The sequence below is a fragment of the Arachis ipaensis genome, chromosome B5 (assembly GCF_059453495.1).
Source record: "Arachis ipaensis isolate K30076 ecotype BB chromosome B5, ASM5945349v1, whole genome shotgun sequence".
NCBI lineage: Eukaryota > Viridiplantae > Streptophyta > Magnoliopsida > Fabales > Fabaceae > Arachis > Arachis ipaensis.
The window spans coordinates 517555-544329 of record NC_142440.1 but is presented as its reverse complement, the minus strand read 5'-3'; the positions used below and the strand labels follow the sequence as shown (position 1 = coordinate 544329).

The 26775-nt window shown below is 34.5% G+C and overlaps 4 protein-coding genes across 6 annotated transcripts; 3 read left to right on the top strand and 1 right to left on the bottom strand.

Annotated features, from left to right (window-relative positions):
• The first annotated feature begins 1896 nt into the window (after nt 1-1896).
• On the top strand, nt 1897-5707 carry LOC107642286 (uncharacterized). Of its 2 annotated transcripts, XM_021122728.2 has the most exons (2): nt 1897-2471; nt 2805-5707. In XM_021122728.2, exons 1-2 carry the CDS (start codon nt 2059-2061, stop codon nt 4780-4782), a joined length of 2391 nt encoding a protein of 796 aa, XP_020978387.1. In that variant the 5' UTR covers nt 1897-2058; the 3' UTR covers nt 4783-5707. The 2 variants fall into 2 exon arrangements, with proteins under 2 accessions (XP_020978387.1, XP_016201077.1); XM_016345591.3 differs by having other exon boundaries at nt 1901-5707.
• A 4490-nt stretch (nt 5708-10197) lies between these two features.
• LOC107642285 (transcription initiation factor TFIID subunit) lies at nt 10198-14521 on the bottom strand. 2 transcript variants are annotated; one of them, XM_088486488.1, is made up of 7 exons: nt 13387-13846; nt 13189-13292; nt 12508-12897; nt 12125-12402; nt 11668-11797; nt 10707-11215; nt 10198-10615 (listed from the first exon to the last, which is right to left on the bottom strand). In XM_088486488.1, exons 1-7 carry the CDS (start codon nt 13700-13702, stop codon nt 10486-10488), a joined length of 1857 nt encoding a protein of 618 aa, XP_088342614.1. In that variant the 5' UTR covers nt 13703-13846; the 3' UTR covers nt 10198-10485. The 2 variants fall into 2 exon arrangements, with proteins under 2 accessions (XP_088342614.1, XP_020978389.1); XM_021122730.2 differs by having other exon boundaries at nt 12125-12897; nt 13387-14521.
• Nucleotides 14502-18552, top strand: LOC107642283 (7-deoxyloganetic acid glucosyltransferase). The gene is made up of 3 exons (XM_016345587.3): nt 14502-15012; nt 16989-17418; nt 17834-18552. Exons 1-3 carry the CDS (start codon nt 14520-14522, stop codon nt 18345-18347), a joined length of 1437 nt encoding a protein of 478 aa, XP_016201073.2. The 5' UTR covers nt 14502-14519; the 3' UTR covers nt 18348-18552.
• Nucleotides 18553-20095: 1543 nt separating this feature from the next.
• LOC107639903 (7-deoxyloganetic acid glucosyltransferase-like) lies at nt 20096-25051 on the top strand. Its single transcript, XM_088486236.1, has 3 exons — nt 20096-21255; nt 22323-22758; nt 24375-25051. Exons 1-3 carry the CDS (start codon nt 20763-20765, stop codon nt 24910-24912), a joined length of 1467 nt encoding a protein of 488 aa, XP_088342362.1. The 5' UTR covers nt 20096-20762; the 3' UTR covers nt 24913-25051.
• The last annotated feature ends 1724 nt before the right edge of the window (nt 25052-26775 follow it).

Below are 26775 nucleotides of genomic sequence, written 5' to 3'. Positions count from 1 at the left end.
TTTCTCTCTCCTATTTAATTTTGGTCCCACTTAGAGAATTAAAAGTGAAAGATCACACTTTATTCTCTCAAGTATTTTTTTTCACTAGAGAGGATCCATTTTCCCTATTTACAGTGTTAAGAGATAACAGAATATGCCTTTGCATAAAAGGATCATACCTTATTTGGAGAGAGATGGATTGTACCACTTAACTAGGCTGAACGCGTGTTGATTCTGGTTGGATGAGCTCTAATCAGCACATTCATTGAGAGGTGGCGTCCTGAGATGCAACATTTCATATGTTGTTTGGAGAGTGCACCATCACGTTGCAGGATGTGGCATCTCAGCTGGGGTTGTCCGTCAATAGAAAGGTTGTATCTAGGTGCCTCATAGACTTCGACCAGTTGATAGATGGTGGCAGACCATCTTGGGAGTGGTTTCATGAGTTATTCGGTGAGTTTTCACTGCCGGATAAGGTAAAACAGTTCATAGTCCACTTCACATGGTTCCATAAGAGGTTCAGGGTGCTACTAGACTACTAGCAGATGCGAGTGAGGATACTGTATACATATACACACATGCATACATTATGATGCTGCTATCCACTCAGCTGTTTGGTGACTAGAGTGCAAATTGAGTACATATTCGGTGGTTGCCATTTGTGGTGAGACTTTATGAGATGGGTACTTATAACTAAAGTTCAGCTGTGTTGGCATGGCTATATCGATGCATGTGTCGGGTGGCCAATAGAAATGTCACGAACTTGGCAGGCCCTTACAGCTATTATAGTTTTGGATCTTCTGGCGGTTTCCCACTCTCAGGCCGCATGGAGGATGTTGAGAAATGTGAAGGATGTTGCTGTGTCCCGGAACTTGATGGCCCCTGATTTGTAGGTGGGTTCCTCATAGTTTCCTTGTCACTGTCACCCATGATGTGAGCAGGCTCTTCGTTCGAATCATCATTTTGCATCGCATTTTTAACTCGATTCGGTTCACCTTCACCTGAAATATTCGGAATCTTACGGGGTGACCTAGCTATCCCAACTAGAACAAATGGAGGATCAACCAACTGATAAGTAGGTGCAACGACAGACATCGAAGAAAAAACACCCCATCGTAATTTTAACGCTGTGCCTTTTTTTTTTTCCAGAGTAATGGACTAGAACTAAAAAACTCTTCTTGCTATCAATTTGTGAATTTGTGAAAATGACAATCTACTACTATACCATTGCCTCTTTCTTGGTATGTATAGGCATTTCTAACGAAAAAGAAACCGCTATAACCTCAAACGATTTTTCAGGTGTGCCATTTGTGAAGAAACCACTGTAAGAGTGTCGCTGTTTTTTCATTGTTCAGTTTGTTCAGAAACTGCTATAGGGGTGTAACGATTTTTCCTCACATGCATCTCAACGTAGCAACTTTTTTACGTTCAATCAATTCGGAATCTACTGTATTCTCTTGTGGTTTCCATAAAAATATAAAAGTTGTATTTCCATATGCAATAATTAAAAGTTGTATTATGATAATATTAGTTTTTACACATTTTATTTAGATAACTTGCCTTTAAAATTAAATAGATTAATTTATTATATTACGTTATTTTTATAAAAAATAAACTAGTAAAATTACAAATTACAAATAAACTCATAAAAAATTTATATTTTAGATAAATTGATTTTTAAAAAATAATAAAATTTTTTAAAATAATAAATATAAATAAATTATTTTAAATTAAGATATTTTATTTTAATCAGCAAAATTAATTTAAAAATAGTATATTTATATTTATCTAAAAAATTTTATCAATATATTTTTTTTAAAAATTAATCAGTCGGAAACCTAAATGATTAGGAATTTATTTATCATTTACTAGAAAATAAAACTGGATAAATATTTGCTTATTACCGCAGCTGGCCGAAGGATAGCGGGAAATGAGGTGGATGAATTGCTATCACTTGCTACGCGCCGCCAGGCCATGGGCAAGCATGAACCCCGTTACTTATAACTCTCATGACTCCACCCACCCCAACTAAGCACACAAGCCTGAAAGCCTCTGTGTGTTCGCTTTCATGGCTTGTAAATGAGAAAGCCCACGCTCCTTTTCCTCACCCTCCTCCACCGCCACCACCTTAAACCCTTCTCTTCAGCCGCTCCTCTTCCCCAACAACCCTACCCTGATCACCACCACTCGGATCTCCCTTCCAAGCTCTTCCCCATCCTCTCCAACCCAAAATGGCGAAAACACCCTTCTTTTAAAACCCTAATCCGTCACCTCACCTCATCCACTCTCTCCTCCCTCTTCTCCCTCGACCTCCATCCACTCACCGCCCTCAACTTCTTCCGATGGATCCTCAAAAACCACCGCGCTTTCGTCCCCACTCCCCATTCCTACCATGCTCTCCTTCTCATCCTCGTCCGTAACCGCCACCTCCAAGCCGCCGAGAATGTCCGCAACTCCATGATCAAGACCTGCTCTTCGCCACACGACGCAAGGTTCGTCCTCAACTCTCTTCGCCAATTACACAATTATGCAACTGGTGATGGGAATTCAGGGTTTAGGCTCTCTGTTACTTCCTATAATAGGCTCCTTATGTGCTTGTCGCGTTTCGCTATGATCGATGAAATGAATGGTTTGTGTAGCGAAATGATTTTCGACAATGATGAGGTTTTGCCTAATTTGATTACATTCAATACTATGCTGAATGCGTATTGCAAATTGGGGAACATGATTTTGGGGGAAATATGGTTTTCTAGGCTGTTAAGAGGTGGCTTTGTTCCTGATTCATTTACATATACTTCATTGATATTGGGTTACTGTGAAAATAGAGACGTGGAGAAGGCTTATAGGGTGTTTAGGCTTATGCCGAATATGGGGTGCCGGAGGGATGAGGTCTCGTATACTACTATGATACACGGTCTTTGTGAAGCTGGGCGACTTGATGAAGCTCTCATGTTGTTCGCACAAATGAAGGAGGAGCATTGCGTTCCCACAGTTCGGACTTATACTGTGCTCATTGGTGCTTTATTTGAGTCTGGTAAGGAACCGGAAGCGCTGCATCTATTTGAGGAGATGGTAAACAGAGGTTGCGAGCCAAATGTTTATACCTACACTGTGTTGATTGACTACTTCTGTAAGGGAGGCAGAATGGATGAGGCGATGACAAGATTGAATGAAATGCTCGAGAAAAGGTTGGCGCCCACTGTTGTGCCTTACAATGCCTTGATTGCTGGGTATTGTCTATGGGGAATGATGGAGGAAGCAATGGGTATTCTGCGTCTTATGGAGTCAAATAAAGTTCGTCCAAATGCTCGGACATTTAATGAACTGATTTGTGGATATTGCAGGAGCAAAAGCATGGACAGGGCAATGGGACTACTTAATAAAATGGTTGCAACTAAGCTGTCACCTAACCTCATTACATATAACACATTAATTTATGGGCTGTGTAAAGCAGGTATAGTGGATAGTGCCAGTCGGTTGATTCACTTGATGGTCAAGGATGGCTTAAGCCCTGATCATCGGACTTTGAGTGCGTATATAGACTGTCTCTGTAGAATGGGTAGAGTTGAAGCAGCTCATCAGGTTTTTGAGTCCATGAGGGAAAAACATATTGAAGCAAATGAACATATATATACAGTCTTGATTGATGGGTACTGCAAAGCTGGTAAAATTGAAGATGCCCATTTGTTGTTCAAAGATATGCTTGCTGAGGAATGCTTGCCCAATTCAATCACTTTCAATGCATTGATAGATGGGTTGCGGAAGGATGGAAAAATGCAAGATGCATTGTCATTGGTGGAAGAAATGGTAAACCACGACACAAAGCCCACTGTTTACACCTATACAATGCTAATTGAGGAAATGTTGAAGGAAGGAAACTTTGATCGAGCTAATAGAACTCTTGCCCAAATGATCTCTTCTGGATGTCAACCTAATGTGGTCACGTACACAGCATTCATTAAGTCACTTTGCAGTCAAGGAAGATTACAGGATGCTGAGGATATGGTGGTCAAGATTAAAACCGAAGGCATATTGCTAGACTCCTTTGTCTATGATTTATTAATTAATGCATACGGATGTATGGGACAACTAGACAGTGCCTTTGATGTTCTCAAGCGCATGTTTGCTGATGGTTGTGAGCCTTCTCGTCAAACCTATTCCATCCTAATGAAGTATCTACTAAATGATAAACATAAGAAGGAAGGCAAGAATGTTGTGGGAGTTGATTTAAGTTCAATCAATATCTCAAATGATAATGCAGATTTGTGGAAAATAGTCGATTTTGAAATTATAAATGTACTCTTTGAGAAAATGGTTCAATATGGTTGTGTACCCAATGTAAACACATACAGCAAGCTTATCAAAGGACTCTGCAAAGTAGAAAGCTTTGATTTAGCCTTTAGATTGTTAAATCATATGACGGAAAGAGGAATCTCTCCCTCCGAGAATATTCATAACTCACTTCTAAGTGGTTACTGCAAGTTGGGAAAGTATGAGGAAGCAGTGAGATTGCTAGATTCTATGATGGAGAGTAGCCATTTAGCACATCTGCAATCTTGTAAGCTTCTCATTTGTGGGCTTGTTGAACAAGGAAACAGTGATAAGGCTGAGGCAGTTTTTACTAGTTTGATACGCTGTGGGTATTACAATGATGAAGTGGCTTGGAAAGTTCTAATTGATGGTTTAATCAAGAGGGGATCTGTTGATCAAAGCTCTAAATTGCTGAACATCATGCTGAAGAATGGATGCCGCTTACATCCCGAGACATACTCTATGTCAACGCTGGAACAAAATGAAGAGTAATTCTGTAATGCATGATTGAAGATTTGGGTTCGTGGCTTCCTGTTGAACTTCTAGTTGAAGACTGGCCAGAATGATATAGATATAACCTGAACCTTTGTAATATCAGAAGTGAGCTGTGAATGGCTTTGTTGCACAAATGTGGTAACTGTTCACAGTCCAAACCCATCATAACTGACAATCACACTGTCTGAGAGCATCAGCAATGGGTCAAGAGGCAAGTTCCTATATAAATTCTTGCTTATATTGCTTCCCTTTATTTTAATACCAAAAGCCTAGATAGAGATTTAACTATGGGTAAAGTATTGTTTTAGTCAATGACGCTTGAGCCAAGTCCTAATTTTATCCCTAACATTAACGTCTTATTTTTTTTCCCAAATATTTTATTTTTGTCCTATTTTAGTCCTCTGATTAAAACATAATCACTTTCTTCCAAAAATACAGTTGTCCTTCTGTTCTTATTATCTTTTTATTTCTCTTATTCTTCTACTAATTTCACTCCTAAATCACTACAACTACTACTACAATCACTGCAATTATGATTGTTACTCTTATCTAGAAATAGGCATTTTTGGGAAAAAAAATTTAATTTTAACCAGAAGAATAAAATAGAACAAAATAAGACCTTTGGGATAAAAATAGAAAATTTCAAATGTTACGGACGAAATTAGGACTTTGTCTAAGTGTTGGGAACTAAAATATTAGTTTACCATTTAATAATTCATTTCACCTCATTTCTCTTGGTAAATATGAAATTCATGTTAGTTATCCAGGGATTAATCATTTTTTGGAAGTAAATGGGGAAATTTTTGTCATTAAATCTATCTATTCATGCAGCATACCTTATGTCGGCTATAAAAATTTGGTCGCTTGTGGATGTACATTTATAAATGTAAAAGGAAATTCATAATAAATAGATTTTGGGTACTACTATTAGATTTTTCTTTAGTATAAGCTAATAATTGTATCATTGTATGAGAAACTCTTGGGCACTAGCAATTTTTAGTATTTTTTACCATTATTTGGCTAGCACAAACACAAAATTATCATTAACAAATAAATTTTACTAATTTATGTGTGTAAACTCTGAAAAATGTGGATGCAAACTGTATTGATTCATGTGTGAAAAACACCGGTAAATATAGATACAAACTATATGTTTTTTTGTTCAAAACATTTGTAAATACGAGTGTATATTATTGCTGGTCAAGTGCAGGCTAAAAATAATAATATTTATTGGTTATGTAGCATTGCTCTAATTGTATAATGGAGAATAGAGAGGGAGAAACTGTCATTCGTTGATAAGCTGGTTTCAGCACAAAATTGAACTTTTTCATGTCCCATCTGATTAATAATGTGATAACAGATAAGTTAATTTCAGAGTTCACTATAGAAACCTAGCTTTAATTTTTCACTGATTTGGTGCAATCTATGAGAGACTCATCATCGTAAATAAGTCAATATTTACTATAGAAACCTAGCTTAATTTTTCACTGATTATCAAAAGCATACTAGTTGAAGTATTGGATTCAATATAATGCATGCCCCTTAGTATTACAATGCAATTAAATTCTATTTTCTAATGTGATGTCCATAAAGATTAAATAAAGCACAACATATGATAATGAGATATTAAATTCAAAAGACATTAAATTCAAAATAATAAAACCATAATTTTTCACACATCAAATTTTTTATTATCTTCGACAATCTATTACCGAGTTGAAATCTATTTTGGCCCCTGAAATTTTCGACCGATTTTAATTTCGACCCCAAATTTATAGTTATCCAATTAATATCTCAAATATTGAATTGTGTCCCGCGCTTACACCTAAATAGGTTTCAGCTCACCTACTACCTTTTCATAATATATATTGCATAATGTGCGTTGTCTTGGGCTACTACCTTTTCTTTCGAATACTTTTGGTAAAAGAAAAAAGTAATATTATCTTGTTTTCCCTACCTATAAAGGCACTGTGGGGATAAAAGAATTTTATGCTTATTGGTGAAAGCTAGCAACGCGGTGCGTCGTTAATCGGTGCAATGTTTATTTGATCATAGATATATTATATTGAATCTCTTTTTGTGGTGATAATTGTTCACTAGAATTTGTGTTTATTTTTTAAGGGAATAGATATTTTAGTCAATCACAATCTATGAGTCAGTTGAGAGTAGTATTTATAACTAAGAGATATAAATAATATTAAAAAATATAACATATTTCAAGATGAGTGTTCTATCTAAGTATTAATAATATATATTTTGAAAAAATATGATATATTTTATAGTTCAATTATGTCAAAAATACAGTTGAAAACATTATTGAAAGATAACAGTGATTCAAGAGCATATTTTGAATCAATTACTAAAGTAGAGTGTTGATTAACATAAAAGATAATCAATCATTAATACTATATGAATTTTCTGTGATTATTGTGAAATATGCAAGCCTAATTTGAAACTAAGTTGACTGATGATGATGATGAACATGTCAACAAACTCAAAGGATATATAGATTGGTATAGTCATTCATACTTTAATTTTGTTATTTATCAATTCTATTTCTATCTTACTATCTATCATCTTGTTATAATAATAATAATAATAATAATAATAATAATAATAATAATAATAATAAGAGATTTCATTAGCTTTTTTACAAACTACCTTAACTAGAAACATATGTATGTTGTTCTTAGAAGTAGAAATATTTAGGCAAATTAAAGTAGAATCAAATTAGGCATGTTTTAATTTAGTTATTTGTGAATTCTATTTATCTCACCAATTCACTACTATCTTAGCCAGTTAGTTTTTTTTTATCATATTCATAATAAGATATAACATATATATGTCTCTGTATAGCTAGTAGATGTGTGTATTTAGGGAATAATAGAACACACGTAGAGACCTAACAGCTTAATTGATTAATTTTACACAATACTAGTTAGTAGGCGTGTATATTTAGAGAATAATGGAACACACATAGAGACCTAACAGCTTAATTGGTTAACTTTACACAATGCTGATATAATAATCAAGTCAATTGATTTCTAAACAAAATATATTATAATTTTTCATATCTAATAATTAAAGTGACGAAGCCTAACTATTTTATTGATTCATCATATCACAACAATAAGAGGGATTTTCTTCTATAATGCTATCTGAAACAATTATATTCATCTCAATCGCATGATTGGAATTGTTTGTGTTTTATGAGCGAGACACAACAGCCTAACCACATGTAGATACCAACATTATATACGTACTTTCTTGACTAATAACTAACCGAAGATGTTCAAGTATGCTCATATACTTTTCCTTTCTTAATCAACTACCTTTTGTCCCTTAATAAGATAATATTCATGATTGGACTGTTCAGAAATTCATAGATTCATTAACAGCTTCATCAACATAATTGAGGAGTTTAAGATGAAAGATGATAAAAATATTCAAGGTCAACAGTAGCGGAAGTTCTATCAAGATTTTCTTTCCTTACTATTGGGATGGGCTTTTTTTTTTGTTCATAATAGGGAAAGGTAATTGAAACTGAGTAGCTGATGCCATTTTGGATTTTGGCAAATTCAAGCTTTGTTTTAGGTAATATATCATTTCTAGAAGATCAGAAAATTATCTAACTTAAGCCTTTATATTAATATTGTCTTGTGTTATATAGAACACTACCATTTTAATTCGATGTAATAAATGGTTTTTCTATTGTTTTAAGTTGAAATATTTTTAAAATTAGATCCACTTAGATTAAATTTTGATGCCAACAATTATATGTATAGTCGTGTAAATCTTCTGTCCCAGTTGATATTAATTGTTATATAATGATTTAATACATCCTTCATTAAAAAATTGTTTATTTACGGTCACATACAAAAATACGTGTCGGGACTTTTCATATATTCAATAAAAATAACATATAAACAAAGAACTTAATTTTTATGTATAGATAATGTAAAATATTTTTTATAGTTGTATAATTACATTTGTTTTTTCATATGATTATTTATACGATCAATATAAAAGATAGTTATTTTTTTTATGTAATTAGATATATGTGTAAAATTTTTATACTAACTATGTATAAAAAGTAAACTCTATAAAAAAAAATATGTAGGTCTTTGTAAAAGTTTCAAGGCTATAAACTTCTTTATGAATAATAAAAAAAAAAAATTAACCACAATTTTAATAGTTGTCTAATTTTTAAGTCTCCTAAACTGTCGTCCGGTATTTTTTTTTTTTGGGGCCTTAGCTAGTTAGCTATTATCCCTTTATCCACGTCCTTAACAGAGTAACAGGAAAGAGCATTCGGGTTTTTTGTTGTACTTTTAGGCTGTGTTTGTTTTTAAGAACAGAATATGATAAGACACTGAGAACAGAATAAGATAAGACACTGATGGACAGAGACACAAAATTTTATGTTCTTGTATTCTGTTTGGTGATAAACTAAAACAAATTATGAAAATTCAATTTATTCTCATTTTTTTTCATTAAAAAATTTGAGATAAAAAATATAACAATAAAAAATATAATTATGAAAAATTAACAAGAATAATGAAAGAAAAAATAAAAAATAAGTTATGTTCCTTGTTAGTATCTCCGTGTCTTTCCTATTAGGATAGACATAAAATATACTAATTCATTATTTCTGAACACATTGTATCTGTCTATATCTCTTCTGCCAAATATGATTTTATGTCTCAGTGTCTTATTTCTGTAAACAAACGCAGCCTTAAGACTTAAGGGACAAACAAACGCAGCCTTAAGACTTAAGGGACAGTACATGATTCCTTTTTAGATCATCCACCTGCTTACTGTTTTATTGCAGCATATTACTTACATCAGTAATATCTTGTTTAAAGCCTTTTTATTTTGCGGGTGTCATCGATTCATTCGATTGTTTCTTTTCATCCCAGAAAAATAAAAACGAAACGCACACTTCTGTATGTTTGCTAAAAACTAATTTCCGATAAGGGAAGGAATTCATCTTCCTTTATTAAAAACATAAAATTAAATTGTTCTAAATATTTTTAGTCTCCATAATTATGTTTCATTTTAATTTAAGTTTCTCTAAAATTTTAAAACGGTTTTAGTCCCTATTTTTTTCGTTCTTTTCACAAAGACTAAACATATTTAAGCTTTTTTGTGGATTAGAAAAACATTTAAGCTAATCACATACATACAATGCACTTTTAAATAAGACAGACTAAATACAATTTCTTTTTCTTTTTTCTTTTTTAAAGGTATTTCCATCTTAATTTCTTTTACCTGGACATAAACATTTAAAAAAAAAAACCTTTTCATCCATTTACTTACCCTTACTTCCCCTTTTACCCTTCTGCATCTCCCAAATGTAGCATAAAAATGATACAAAAGCTTCTCCTACAGTCCTACCAAGATACGTTGTTATCATAAATTATCACAAACATAACATACATATATGCCAACAAAATTTGATCCATTTGTAATCTATTACAGAACATCCCTAGAACATTGCACGCCAAGGGTCAATCAGCTCAACAGATATTTGATCCAACAAGCTACACTATGATGCACTCTATGTTTACGCTATTATACGGGCTACTATACAAAGTAAAGGGAACAAAAATACAAAATGGCCATGAAAACTGTCATAGACCACTCAACTTCAAAAGAAACCATTGATGCACACGCTGGTTGTCAAAAATACTAGAGTAGCTATTTACCACTAGGAGAAGTCAGTCTGCTTTCATCTGAATCATGCTTTGATGAAGAATCTCCACCTCCGCCCATCAATTCTGAGAAGCCCTCCACTTTGACAGGTGGTGCTCTAACCATGCCCGTGTTCCTAGTTGCGAAACATAAATCAACAGTCTTAACAAGGATATCATAAATTCAATCCAATAGTAGCATCCACCCAATTATTCAAAGTAACTTACTGCGACTGTATTGGGGGCATCTGTAGGGAACCCATTTGCCTGAACTGACCACCAGGTTGAGAGTGGAAACTCGACATCGCAGGCATCTGCTGCTGCCTTAACTGCATTTGAGGATGTCTGGAATTGGTCGGATTGAAGGCATTATTATCATTTGGTAAATCTGGTGGATTCTCAAGCTTGACTTGAACCAATGGTCTTTCCTTATCTATATCCATAGCAGGGCGAGGTGTAGACATTGCCCGTCTTCTGATTTGTTGTTGTAACTGCTGTTGCTGCTGTTGTTGCTGTTGCTGTTGCAGCAGAAGTTGCTGCTGCTGTTGTTGTTGTTGCTGCTGCTGCTGCTGCTGTTGTTGTTGTTGTTGTTGTTGTTGTTGTTGCAGCAGCTGCTGTTGTTGCATCTGCTGCTGTTGTTGCATCTGCTGTTGTTGCTGCTGCTGTTGGTGCTGCTGAAAAGCCAGATTCTGTGAATGAATAAACTGCTGTACTTGTTGATGCATCTGCCTTGGTACCTGCACATGCATATTAACATTCTCATTCATATAGCTATTACCCGAATGGAATGATTTTATTTAACCAACCAAGGAATTGTAACACAGAGATGGTCTAAATTGAATGAAAACCCTAAGAAGAAAAAAAAAACAGAGAACAAGGTGGATATGGAATGCGAATTGCAGTCTCAAACAAACCTCATTCTATCTAAATAACTTGTGAACCTCGCTAAGGAATCAGTTTTCCATGGAAGCAATAAAATGGCTGATTCTTTGTGAATTAAACATAGAGCATAGGATTTATTCCATTTTGAAGAAGATCCAGATACATCTCCAATTTAAGTTTAAGACTATAAATGTTGCTAAATAATATTTAGTTCCTCTATTGCTATACTACTGTTCATGTTGATCACTTGCCAATCACATAAAATACACAAGTATATAACAAAACACAAGGGAGTAGATATAAGTACTTGCTGAGGTATTCGAATAGAACTCTGCTGTTGTGGCTGCATTTGTGACTGAATCCCATGAACTTGATGATTTTGTTGTACAATATTCCGAGAACCATCCTTAACAGCATCCAGTAATGATGCAAAATTACTGGGAACAGCAAGGAGCATGTTAAGATATGGCATGTTATGTTTATGATGCAATAATTTAAAAGAAAAAAATATAGATCAGGACAATAGTACAGATATTGCCAACAAAATGTGCATCAAATATGCTTGCTGAAAGAATAATAACCAAAAAAAAAAAAATTTGCTTTTTACCATATTCTCTCAAGATGAAAATGATACAGGATAACACACACCATCATCAAAGTGAGATGAGGTAGAACAGTACAAAAGAAGGCTAATCTGGCAAGGCAAAATTTAACATTCATAAATTTAATTTCTGAAAATAAACATAGAAGAGTTTTAAACTCACCTAAAGCCCTCTATTTTGAGAAGCATCTTTAGAAGTTCAATGGCTGAACACTGTTTCCGATAACTATCAGCAAGTAATTTCAGGTGTTCTCCAAATTTATGAATGTGAGCGCCTAGTGCTTCAGCAAAGAGTGCAATTGGACATTCCATGGCAGCCTCAAATCCCACACTTTCCAATGCACGTGCCACTACCTTTTGAGACAATTTTGTTGCTTGTTCAAGGCCAACAACTTTAGGGTTTCCCTCAGGTCCAGATTTCCCACGGTACAAGCCTCCTCCCTGATCCATGTTAAGATACTCAGGCCTAATACCAAGTCTCTCAATCATAACAGGACTCCTTGTGGAAACAGGAGGTAAGGTATCAAGAACTCCAAATAACTTAACCTTGGGGTTATACTCAACTCTGTCAGTTGGTGTAAGTGCACTCTCAGGCACACAGTTCCAAGCATACATTATTTCTAGAAAACCTTCTGAATCATCATTAACTAAATTACCATTATTTGGTTGCTCATTAACTGAATTATGATCTTCCTTGAAGGGCAGCCGCCTTTTCTTATGATTAGTAACGGATGTAACATAGGAAGCCATCTCTGTAGGTGAACGCTTGGGCAATTCTCTGTCTCCCAAAACCAATTTCTTGTTGGACTTATACTTTTCAATCATCTGATTATACCAAGTTTCAGGCAGCTCATCATTCCTGTATCTCTGGGACATGCCATCCATATCAGAGTCAACATATCTAGTTCCAGCTCCAGAACCTGATTTGGATTGGTTCTGCATCACCAGTCACTCATGTTGATTAACACATAAGAAATTCTAAGAACTAAAGTGGGGGAAAATTATTGTTTTGTTTTAAACATTGCCTTCACAAAATCAGCTATTTACTAAAATATCTTTCCAAAATCATGGAATCATTAAATAAATGGTAACTTAGGCAAGCCACTCAAAACTAAATAGTCTTCTATTGATCTTCCACTACCTCTAATCTACTTTCCAATGCAATTCATACAAACGGACCTCATTGGAGAAGCAAAAAGAACACAGATCAAAATGACACGAAAATACCTTTGAGGAAGAAATAGTAGCGGTTTGAGCCCCATCTTGGGAAGAAGAAGAAGAAGCAGCATTCTCAAGGGTGAAGTAAACATCATCAGCGTGCAGCTGCAAATCTGCCCCCTCCAAAAAAAATTAATAAAATAATATAAACTTAAAAAAATTCGGAATTTTCAGAAGACGAGGAAGAAGAATGAAAGGGAAACTAACAAAAAGGATTGAGGTTGTGTAGCGTGAGCGAAGAAGAAGAAGAAGAATATGCTGAATTGGGGGAAGTGGAGAAGATAGAAGCAGAAGCCTTGTCGAAGAGGAGAGCGCGGACCCTCATTTGGAGAAAGAGGTGAGCCCTAGATTTGGAAGAATCGGAGGAGGGAGAAGACATGAATGAGTCCCAGGCCGAAGGGGAAGAGAGGAACGGTGAGAACGTGGCGTAGGCGGCGTCGCCCAGCCAGCTCCGCCACACACCGCAGCGTTCCAGCTTCCGCGCCAGCTCGTAACCCCGGCCGTCCTCCCCAAGAAGCGCCATCACTAACCCACGCGCCTCCACCGCACTCCACCGCTACTTCTTGTTTTATAAATTAAACTGCCAACTTGCGCCACCAACCACACTTCCCCTCCAGACCTATCAAGTATCATGTACACTCACACCATCGGCCACCGCATGGCAAATACTAATTTTAATTTTTTGTTATATATAATATAATTTAGACAAATTTTAATATTTAAATATTTTAACTTAATTAAATTATTTTTAAATAATTTTTTGTATTAATTATTTCTAAATTTATTTTAACTGTATAAATCAATTTAATACTCCAATATTTAAATACATTAACAATATATTTTATAATTTTTATTAAAATATAATTAAATATAAAATTACGTGTATCAGATAATTATTGTATTTAAAATATGTCGAGACCAAATATAATAATTCAACATAAATCCTGTACTATAAGAGAAAGAGTGGATTTTCTGAGAAAAAAGATCTTATTTACTCCGTTGATCAAGTCAATAATTTATTTTAGACTTTAGTAGTGCTATACATAAAAGTGTCTTTTATAATTAAATTAATCTAAATTTAACAAAAATTACCTAAACAATATGCATACATAGTTACATACTTTTTCTTCAACTAAAATTTTGTTGAACCATTCAACAAAAAAAAAAGGAATCTATCATTGCGTATAGGCATGCATCATGACCCAAAGAAAAGGAAATAATTATATATGGACATATAGTCTCATTCCCTTCCAACCGGGTTAGCTTCGGTCATAGCTGGGGAAATTAAAAGCTTCCTCTAGTAAGCTGAAAAATAAGTCATCTCAGCGCCCACACAAGAAATGAAACCGCCGCAAACATCTTCAGCTCATGTTCTGATCTTCCCATGTCCAGCACAGGGCCACGTCAACTCCATGCTAAACCTTGCTCAGCTCCTTGCACTCCGCAACCTCCACGTCACTTTCCTCAACACCGAACACACCCACAACCGCCTCACGCGCTTCGCCGACATAGAATCCCTCCTGGCTCGCTACCCTACGCTCCGGTTTAAGACCATCCCTGACGGTCTACCGGAGGAGCACCCTCGCTCAGGGGAGCGAGCTGCGGAGCCGCTTATGTCGCTGAAGGTGCATGGAAAGCCTCTTCTGAGAGACATTTTGGTGAAAGAGAAGGTGACTTGCTTGGTAGCTGATGGACTTTTCGCAAAGTTGGCGAATGATATGGCTGAAGAAGTTGGAGTAGCAAGTATTCATTTTCGGACCATCGGTGCTTCTTGTTTCTGGACTTATTTCTGGACTCCATATCTCTTTCAGTCAAACGAACTCCCTGTTACAGGTACGCGTACCCATTAATGTCACAGATATTTCTCGTGTTGTTTTTTTTTTTATCAAAATATGAGATTCGAACCCGCAACTTTTTAATTGAGTATAGAGAGATTATACGATTTGAGCTATTACTCATTGGCTTCTCGTCTTGTTTCTTATTCCTCAGTTTTGTTAGATAGATGATTAGAGTATACAATGGAAATATTTTTCGAATATCTATATATCGAATACATTTAAACAATTTTTAATGTTACTACTAGCGCGTTATTGATTATCTTTTTTATATAACATAATAAAAAAATAAAAATAAAAAATATTGCTTAATGGTGATTACAGAATTAAAAAGGTTATGTTGTCTAAGCTACTAAGACTTTTCGTACCATTATTGATTAAAAAATGAAAGATTTATTCATTTACGTTGTACACACAGTATTTGACTTTCTTTTTGTCTTCTCTAAGCTACTGCGACTTTTCGTAATTCGTATACCATTGTTGGATGTTTTTGAATTGCGGCCGTATTTGTAAACACTAAATAGGGACGCGTACAAAAAAAACGCCTTCACACACATTCTAAATCCTTTACATGATGACATATCAATCTATGTCTTTTGATATTTATAATTTTAAACATTTTTCTCTATATATGTTATTTATTTAAAAGTAAATATAATTGTTCAAAAGTATTTTGACTTTTTTAAATTTAAAAATTATCTGAATAAAATTATAAAAAATAAGTTAAAAACATATGTCACTATCTTTTTATTTTAAATTTTTAATATTTTGAGTTGGATATTTTTAATGGTGAGAGTGTATCTATAAAGACACCTATGTTCAAATTAATATAGGCTGTGGGGCACTAAAAAATTAGAAATAATGAGTATATATATTGTGAGACTATAATGTTATGAGTTTCTTTTATATTATTGTGAGACTCTTGAGTTACTTTTATGTTTAGTTGATTTAGGAGAATAAATTTTAGGAAAAGTGTGAAGAGTCAATAGAATATTTGTACAATTTACACAATGGAGGTTTAAGGAGTGTTAGAGATATAATTATTAGTGTTACTTTTTTCTATTAACTGAAACTTTTGAAATGAGTGGTATCATAACATGGTATTAGAGCTCTAGATCCAAAAAGTCTCGAGTAGGATCCTAAATTTTATTCTCATAAGTTATTTGATGTTTTGTTGTAGTATATATCTTTTTTCATAAAATTTTTTTAAATTTATATATAATTAATATTATAATATTTTTTTTAAGAGGGAAATGATGATTATAATATAACCATATTAAACTTATAAAGTAAAGTTGTCAGGTATTATAACGAGGGACGAAGATTTAGAATTCTTTTCGTAACATTTTTTTTATAATTTGACTTAATTATCAAACTTGTTTGAGAGAATTCTTATACTCTTAAATCTAATTTTTAGTATTAATAGTCCAAAATAATATTCAAAATTAATAATAATAATTTTGTTAAAAATCATGACAATTGAAATAAAATTTTAATAAGTGCGAGTAAAAAGAATTATTTTAATCTAAAAAGAAAGACAAACTCCAAATCAACTAAGAATGGAATAACTTAATTAATTATAAATATAGTTATTAGTTTTATTTATTTATGATTTAAAATATTGGTTATTAAATATTTCACCATATTCAAAGAGGAGATACATTCAGTATCATTGCAACATGAATCACGAAAACTAATTCAATTAGCTTCTCTCTTCAAATGCCTAAAACATGATAAATTAGAAAATAGATTCAGAATCATCCAATTTACAAAGAAAAAAAACATTCTAATGCCTAGCATAAACACCATGTAGAGATTTTGAATTTAGCCAGAGCCATTAGGCTGGTTTTTAGTCACTTTAGCATTATTGAAAAAGAAATTAATTGAATTGAAGTTGATTATAAAAAAAATTAAATCATCTCATTTTCATGAGTCATGACTAATACCATGGTGTTATGTTGAAAATCCATGAAGGGGAAGAAGACATGGACCGCCTCATAACTAGCATACCAGGAATGGAAAACTTGCTCCGATGTCGAGACCTCCCAAGTTTCTTTCGTCCAAACCGTGACACAGGGAAACCCCATGTTCATTTTGAAACCGTCGTCTCCGAGACCCAACAGTCGCTCCGTGCAAGCGCCGTCATATTGAACACCTTTGATGATCTTGAAGCCCCTGCGTTGTCTCACATACGCCGCCACTTCCCTACCATCTTCACCGTCGGCCCTCTCCATCAGCACCGTGAATCCAGAGCACCAACCTCCATAACGACGTCAAACAACAGCATGTGGGAAGAGGACATGAGTTGCATGGAGTGGCTCGATTCTCAGCCATTGAGATCAGTCATATACGTCAGCTTTGGTAGCTTCACTACCATGACGAAGGAGAGTCTCATGGAGTTTTGGTACAATTTTATTTTTGCTCTTGTATATATTAGTATTCAAAAAAATCATTGGTTACTTAGCATAACATTTTATTATTATAGAACTTTTTTATAAAATAAACGTGCAACTTTTTTTTTTTTGGCTATATTTAATACTTATATTCATATGTAAAATTCAATTTAAATACAAATTATTTTATGATCTATATATCATGTATTATATTGGTTTGTTAATTATTATCTAACTAAACTCTTATCACATATCTTTTACTAACAATATTTTATACTAATAAAATTTATTATTTTTGTCTATTATTTAACTAATACTTTAAATCTTAAATTTTAATGGTATAAAAATAAGATGTTGGTTAAATATTAATAAAAAGTACTGACATCCTAGTATTCTTCCTTTTTTTTTTTTTTTTTTTGTATTTAGGTACGGTTTGGTGAACAGTAAGATGCGATTTTTATGGGTGGTGCGGTCAGACATGATAGCGGCCGGTGAAGGAAAAGAGGAGAGAGTGCCAGCAGAGTTGGTGGAGGGAACCAAAGAAAGGGGGTTAATGGTTGGGTGGGTGCCGCAAGTGGAGGTTCTTGCACACAAGAGCGTTGGTGCGTTCATGACGCATTGCGGGTGGAACTCGACCATAGAGAGTGTGGCGGCTGGAGTGCCTATGGTTTGCTGGCCATACTTTGCGGATCAACAGGTGAATAGCAGGTTGGTGAGTGACTCTTGGAAGGTTGGGTTGGACATGAAAGATGTTTGTGACAGGAACGTTGTGGAGAACATGGTAAATGATGTTATGGTTAATAGGAAGGAGGAATTTCTTCAATCAGCGGAGAAATGGGCAGTTTTAGCTCGAAAGAGTGTGAGTGAAAGTGGTTCTTCGTACGACAACTTGGACCGTTTGATTGAGTTTATAGAATTGATTAGCCAAGAACGTCTTTGAACTGGGACCAGTTGCAATTTCTAGGACGTGAATGTCCCAGCAAATAATTTTTGCTTATTAATCCTTTATGGTGATTCACCGTTAGTTCCCATAAAATTCAATTATCTTTTTACCTCCTAGTAAAATTGCTCTTAATCTTTCCTAGCAAAACAGTCCTAAATTTGATATTCCTTTTTAGGAAGTACAAATTTTCTTATTTTCACAAGACCCGACTTCATATTTTTATATAGGTGATATTGGATGTAAAAGCGTTTTTGTAATATAGGACAATTTTAATACGAAATTAAACATTAAGGATAATTCTAAATAAAAAATTACATTAGAGACGCTTTTGATTCCAACCTTTAAGGTTAGATACCAAAACAATACTTATCCCTTCAATTTATTAGAAATAGCTGGCGAAGTGAAAAAATATAAAATAAAAATATTTCATGAAAAAATTTAAAATATATAATTTAAATAAAAATTATTTTGTAATTATTTTATGTTAAGTGTTCCATTAGGTAGACAAAAAAATGTGAATAATATAAAAAATGAGTTGCATTTCAGGTCTATTCAATATTTAATTTTACTTTTATTTTTTATTCTCTCTTTTACTTAATTTCACCCACTCCTAATCTAAATCGTTTTTTTCATCGTAGCTATCTCATTACCCATATTCTAGCACGCAGCCTTGTCGCTAGCATTGAAGCTCCCCAGTGCCATCCTTGCTCACCGTCACTAATTTTGTGAGGAAACTCATCACTCCGACACGCTACACTACTGCCTCCTTGTCAACGACGTGCCGTCGCATCTTATCTCCATCCTTTGCGCACCGTTGTTCTGCTCATTTCGAAGCCCACGAAGTGACGTCGCACCATCGCTGAGTCAGAAGTCTTGTTCCGTCACTGTTTTTAATGCTGCACCTCTGTCCTTGTTTTTACGCCGCTGCGTTGTGTCTTCGCCACTTCCATCGCGTGTCGTTTTGTTTCGTTCACCCAAATGGTATAACTCAAATATACATCCACATCTTAGTGAAAATAACCATCTGCATACATAGTAAAATGAATATCCTGCGAAGCATGTGCATACAGAATCAAGCAAATCAAATAAAATACCAATTGTATACCCAAATAAACATCCACTTTAGAATGAAAAAATCATCTCCATACATAATAAAATGAACATCCTTCACCAATTGATGACTCCATATCTGATCCTATTCACTAGTCTTCAACACCAAAAATAGTAACTCCACAGGAGAGGTGCTTGGTATAGCAGCAGCGGCACCACCCTCAGTGATCACGAGACAATAGCTGCGCTGGAGGCACTAGGGTCGTGAACAACAGTGGTGGTGCGTGGGAGCACGGAATCGCAAAACTGCTGCACAGGTATCGCGGGACAGCGGTACTTTCTAATGGACAAACACCTTGTGTCAAAACTCTCACCGGCGATGACTATGAAATGTGGATGCGGACCAACAGGCACCATGGAAACTGTGTGACAGGGGTCGAAGCTGCTGTTACGGTGAAATAGGAGGAACCATAGATAATATGAATGTGTTTAGAAGTGTTAATTTTAAAATTAATTTCATATTTTTTTTAATCTATTGTTTGCGTTGTTGAATACATATGTCGTTCCTCGACTAAATCCCTATTTTAGTCCATGAGATTCATGCGATTACTCATTTTGGTCCCAAAAATTCAAAATTACCTATACTGGTCCTCTATATTCAAGTTCGGGCACTAATGTAGTCCCTCGATTCTTTCCGGAGATGACTAGGTAAACGGAGTGCTGAGATGGCACCTTCTCTGCCACGTTGGATGATGAGTAAACGACGCCGTTTACCCTTGACATCCAAACAAGTCAGAAATGTTGTCGCTTTATATATGAAGGGAAAAGAAACTATGAAAATCCAAAATAAAGTATTATTCTTCTTCTTCTCTATCTCCACTATTCTTCATTTCTGACTTGTTTGAGCGTCTAGGGTAAATGACGTCATTTACTTATCATCCAGCATGGTAGGGAGGGTGCCATCTCAGCACTCGTTTGCTTGGTCATTACCGAAAATAGTCGAAGGATCATATTAGTGTCCAGACTTAAATGTAGAGGTTCAGTATAGATAATTTTAAATCTCAGAGACTAAAATAAATAATTGTGTAAATCTTAGTGACCAAAATGAAAATTTAGTTGTCCTTCCTCTATACTTTTTCTTATGTTAAAAGCTCCGTTAGTTGACGGAGTTGCCTGTAAGAATCAAAGAATACCGCTTGCACATAATCAGACATTATTTGCCCATAAGAATCTATATATATTATATGATTATATATGGTACCATTACCATACTCCCATTCCCTTCGAAACCTTGTCTTAGCTTCCATTATATAGGAAATTAGGCTTCTCCCAGGAGTTGTAATCTCAACGAGCACACGAAAAATGAAACCGCCGCAAACATCTTCAGCTCATGTTCTGATCTTCCCATGTCCAGCACAGGGCCACGTCAACTCCATGCTAAACCTTGCTCAGCTCCTTGCACTCCGCAACCTCCAAGTCACTTTCCTAAACACCGAACACATCCACAACCGCCTCACGCGCTTTGCCGACATAGAATCCCTCCCGGCTCGTTACCATACACTCCGGTTTAAGACCATCCCTGATGGTCTACCGGAGGAACACCCTCGCTCAGGGGAGCGATCCGTGGAGCCGCTTCATTCGGTGAAGGTGCATGGTAAGCCTCTTTTGAGAGACATTTTGGTGAAAGAAAAGGTGACTTGTTTGGTGGCTGATGGCTATTTCGGAAAGTTGGGGAATGATTTGGCTGAAGAAATTGGAGTACCAATTATTCATTTTCGGACCATAGGAGCTTCATGCTTCTGGACTTATTTCTGGATTCCGTACCTCTTTGATTCCAATGAACTCCCTATTACAGGTATGCTATGTGCCTCATATTCCTTATTTTGTTTCTTACTGTATCATACATATGATTATGGCAATTACTCATATAAAAATGGCAAAAACATATTTTTATAAAAATATTTTATTTAAAATTATGATTTATTTATATACTTTAAACAAAAATAACACTTTTATAAATATCAAAATCTAATTATCTAATTTATCATCCAAAAATAAAAAAAGAATATTTTTACATAAAAACAATTATAAAATCTTTATTGTATTATTCACCTTAGATTGTTATTAGTAGTGTAAAATTTGAAGGTTATAGCATGCATTTTTATTAATTATTTTACCTTATTTTTTATATAATATAATAAATAAAAAAAGTTATCGTTTGGCACTGATAATGTAATAGTTTCTGATCCATAATGTGACAATAATACACATTTCAATATAATCGATCAGAAGGTTTTATTTATGCTACATTTCAATAAAATCTTTGTCTTAATAACTAGATCTCTTTTTTTTTTCTGCTTAAAATATTTTTCAGGATTTTTTTCAAAACAAAAAATTATCTTATTTTTAAATTTGAGTAAAAGATGAAATATATACTTGTGGGGAAATTCATCCTCTCAATTTCTTTTAACAATTGAGAGAATTGAGAGAATAAAGTGTGATCTCTTATCATTAATTTTTGTGAGTGGGACCAATGCACGTTATCTCTGTACTATCTTATCTACGCTACTACCACTTTTCATACAATTATTGGATGTTTTTGGATTGCTCTTACTTCACTTTCCGCCTTATCCCTGATATCAAAAACTCACAAATTGTCCTTTCAGTTTTGTTTTTTTTTTGTTTTTATAATAAATCTGTATTAGTTTCAAACTTTCTTTTTGCAGTAGTCACCTTAATGTTTATACTTGTTTATATATTAGTAATATATGTTGAATTTTAAATTTACAAATAATAAGACCAATTAACTTAGAAATAAAAGAAATTAAACATGCACCTCCGATCCAAAAAAGGATGACCATTATGAGTAAAAGGATGTGATGACTAATACCATGTGGTATGTTATGTCCAAAATCCTCGAAGGGGAAGAGGACATGGACCGCATCATAAGCATCATACCAGGAATGGAAAACTTGCTTCGATGTCGAGACCTCCCAAGTTTCTGTCGTCCAAACCGGGCCAAGGGTGAACCGTTCATTCCTCTCGAAAGCATCGTCTCTGAGACCCACCAAACGCTCCGTGCACGCGCGGTCATATTCAACACCTTTGATGATCTTGAAGCCCCTGTGTTGTCCCACCTACGCCGCCGTTTCCCTACCATCTTCACAGTCGGCCCTCTCCATCAACACCGTGAATCCAGAGCACCAACCGCCGCCAATACAATGACGTCAAACAACAGCATCTGGGAAGAGGACATGAGTTGCATGGCGTGGCTCGATTCTCAGCCATTCAGATCAGTCATATACGTCAGCTTTGGTAGCGTCACTACCGTCACGCGGGAGAGTCTCTTGGAGTTTTGGTACAATTTACATTTCACAAATACTTTATTTTAGTGATTGATTTTTGTATGCATACATAATATATGCGGTTCACTTTAAATAATTTGATAGATTTAATTAGATTATTATTTAATAATTTTTAATTATTAATTTTACATGGACAGTAGTTGAATTTATATATATATATATATATATTAAATTGAGTTATTTTTTTTAATTTGACTTTAAAAAAGTATAGGAAGAGAATGAGAATATTAAATAATATAAACATTAAATATATTAGATGTAAAGGTAGTAAATGGGCTTAAATTTGTCGGGTTGCTTTGCGTAACTCACCAAAAAAAGATGGGTCAGACTGAAAAATTGGGCCTGTCAGAAAGTAAAAATCCGTCTAACTCACACTGCTTAAACTGCGAGCTTTGACGAGGCAGGACGGGCTTTCTTGTTGGGCTTAGTTTTTTTTGTAAGGAGGTATTTTTGTAATTTTGTTACTAAAACCCAATTTTTCTCAACCCAACTTACAAAAGTATGAAAATGAAAATCGAGTATTTTGGATGATGTTTATGTTGTTTTGGAAACAATATTTATAATTATGTTTTGGATTATGTTTATTTTATTTTGGAGACAATATTTATAATTATGTTTTGGATGAAAACTTAGTTTATAATTATGTTTATTAAATATTTATTATTACAAAGACTTTAATGTTTGTAAATATAAAAAATATAATTTTTTATACTTTTAGAAATTATAAATTTAATAATATGATTGTGAAATTATAAATATTATTTAGTAGTTAATAGTAAAAAAAAAAAAAAAGGAGTTTTGGCGTGCAAAGCCCGCCAACTCACAGTTAGACAGGGCGGGGTGGGATTGTAGAACCGCCTCTCACTAGGCGGGACGGGGTGGGGCGTGCCTCCTCGCTTGCCACCCCCTAGCTAGATGTTCAATTCAATAAGTATGCAGATAATTATGTTGGTTATTCTTAATTTGATGGTTATTCTTTTTTATTCGATTTACTCATACACAATTAATAATAGCTAGATGTTTAATTCCCTAGGTGTGCGAATAATTATTCTAATGTTAGGGTTTAGGAGATAATTTGGAGTAGAGTATTTTTTTATTTTATTAGGTCAATTTTAAAATTTATTTTTTATATTATTTATAAAAGTCATTATTTATCTAATAAAACCGTATAAATATGTGACTAATTAATTATATTTATAAAATTATTTTTTTTTGTTTCTTTTGTGAATACAAAATATAATCTCTAAGTGACTAATCATATCAAAAATATGTTTATGTAAATTGGTAGAAAATTTAATATATTTTATTATTATCTTTTGTGATTTTTACTAAATTATTTAATATAATAAATATCAATTTCTTAAATAAAATTTTCACATAACGACATAAAAGCATACATTTTAATGTGAGTAGTCATTTAATTTCTATAAATGTTTGATTTATAGCTAATTTTTGGGATCCAAATATCACGAAGTTTCTATATTTAATAAAGATATTCATATTTGAAATTCAAGTACATATAAAAAAAATATATTATGATCCATCATATATTGTTATATTATAATAATGATTATCTAATTAAGCTCTTGGTACATATATTTTCATTTAGGTACGGTTTGATTAACAGTAAGATGCGATTTTTATGGGTGGTGCGATCAGACATGATAGCCGCCGGAGAAGGCAAAGATGAGAGTGTACCGGCAGAGCTGGTGGAGGGAACCAAAGAAAGAGGGTTGATGGTTGGGTGGGTTCCACAAGTGGAAGTTCTTTCACACAAAAGCGTTGGTGCATTCATGACGCATTGTGGGTGGAACTCGACCATAGAGAGTGTGGTGGCTAGTGTGCCTATGATTTGCTGGCCATACTTTGCGGATCAACAGGTGAATAGCAGGTTGGCGAGTGACTCTTGGAAGGTTGGGTTGGACATGAAAGATGTTTGTGATAGGAACGTTGTGGAGAACATGGTGAAAGATGTAATGGTGAATAGGAAGGAGGAGTTTCTTCAATCGGCAGAGAAATTGGCAGTTTTGGCTCGAGAAAGTGTGAGTGAAGGAGGTTCTTCTTATGACAACTTGGACCGTTTGATTGACTTCATAGAATTGATCCGCGAAGAACATCTTCAAACTGAGACTAGTTGCAATTTCTAGGACGTGAGTGTCCCAAGCAAATAATTTTTGCTTATTAATCCTTTATGGTGATTCACTGCTAGTTCCCATGAAACTCAATTATCTTTCTACCTCCTAGTAAAATTGCTCTTAATTTTATTATTTTCACCACAAGACCCGACTTCATATTTTTACATTGATGATATTGTATGTAAAAGCAGTTTTGTAATAAGTCCAATTAAGATGACACAAGTTTAATAAAAAAAATATGCGCATATGTCATTATTTTTCTTTTTTTCATAAGTATTTTCATATAATATATAAATTTTTGTTGCGAACATATTTTATTAGTTGAGTGAGTCGATGTATTTTTGGGCATGTAATCCTCTATAAAATTGATGTGTTATGAACTAAAATTTAGGGCAATTCACCCTAATAAGCTAATGGGTGTAAAAAATTACACCAATAAACCAAAACCAAAATCGGTTCATGAATCAAGTAATACACACTTATATATAGTTCGAATTACCCTAATTCAAACCTCGCTCTCAATATAATTCGAATCACACTGATTCGAATTACACACACGTGCACACACCCACTAATTCAAATAAACCTGATTCAAATTACACACACGCTTCTCTAAGTAATTCGAATTACTGAATGTATAATTCGAATTATACAGGGCCAGACGTGTATAAATATGGTGTGAACGTGAATTGATCTCATTAGAGTGAGAAAATGGCTAGTGAGGAGAGTTTTGTAGTTTTGGTTCATCACAAAGGATCGATTAAGAGGAAAACACGATCTGGTGTGAAGTTCACACTGATAAGGATCCTCTAAGTATTTTTATGAGGCCTATGACGAGCTATGATGACCTTGTGAATTCTATACTACTGAAATTTGGTCTACAAGGCGTGAAACGGGTTAAGAAGTTATTCTATCGCATTCCGATCTCAGTGCTGCAAGAAAATCGTGAAGTATGATTGTTTCATGATAGGGAGTGATGAGGACTTGCAGGTCCTGTTTCATTGTCGTCGGCAGTTTCCCGAGGTTAGGACACCTTAGCTGTTGGCGAAGTTGGTTGATGTGGTATCTAGCTCGGGAGTTTCGAACCGGAATACCCACACGATAGGCACGGTAGCTGATTCTAGCTCCAGACTTGTTATTGCATCTTCATCCGTCCCAGTGAATGAACATCTAGACGAACCTGTCGCCTCCCCGTCGTTCGCTGTTGATCTCAACTGTAGTGGAGGAGGAAAGGTTGGTATAGTGGATAGGGTGCCGAATTCTTTATAGTGAACGTACCTCTCGTCCAGTCGCATGCCCTGCTGCCGTCGCATGCTCGAGATGCATCGGTGGGGCTGCACATATAATGGACCAGATAATTAGTGACAGATTTAATCATTCACAAACAAAGTTGATTCGCTAACAAAACCACTAACAAAACCACAACAAAACCACTAACGAAACCACTAACAAAACCACCAACAAAACTACTAACAATACCACCACCAAAACTACTCACTAAACCACAAGTAAAACCACAAGCAAATTCACAAGTAAATCCACAAGCACAACCACTAACTAAATCATCCTAAAACCACTAACAAAGTCACCAACATAACCACTAACAATGCCATTTACAAAACCGCTAGTAAAATCGCTTACGAAACCACATACAATATCACTAACGAAACTTATAAAATCATTCACATACAATGTTACCAACGTCATTTACTATCAAAACTACTAACATAACGTATATAAACAAATAAATAAGTTACTTAATCCTACTTTAAAAAAAAAAAAAGATTTCGTACTAATCTCTTCGTTAATGACCCCGGCTATATGGGCTACTCCATCCAAATGATACAGTCTGTCTGGATTATCCCTCATAGGCTG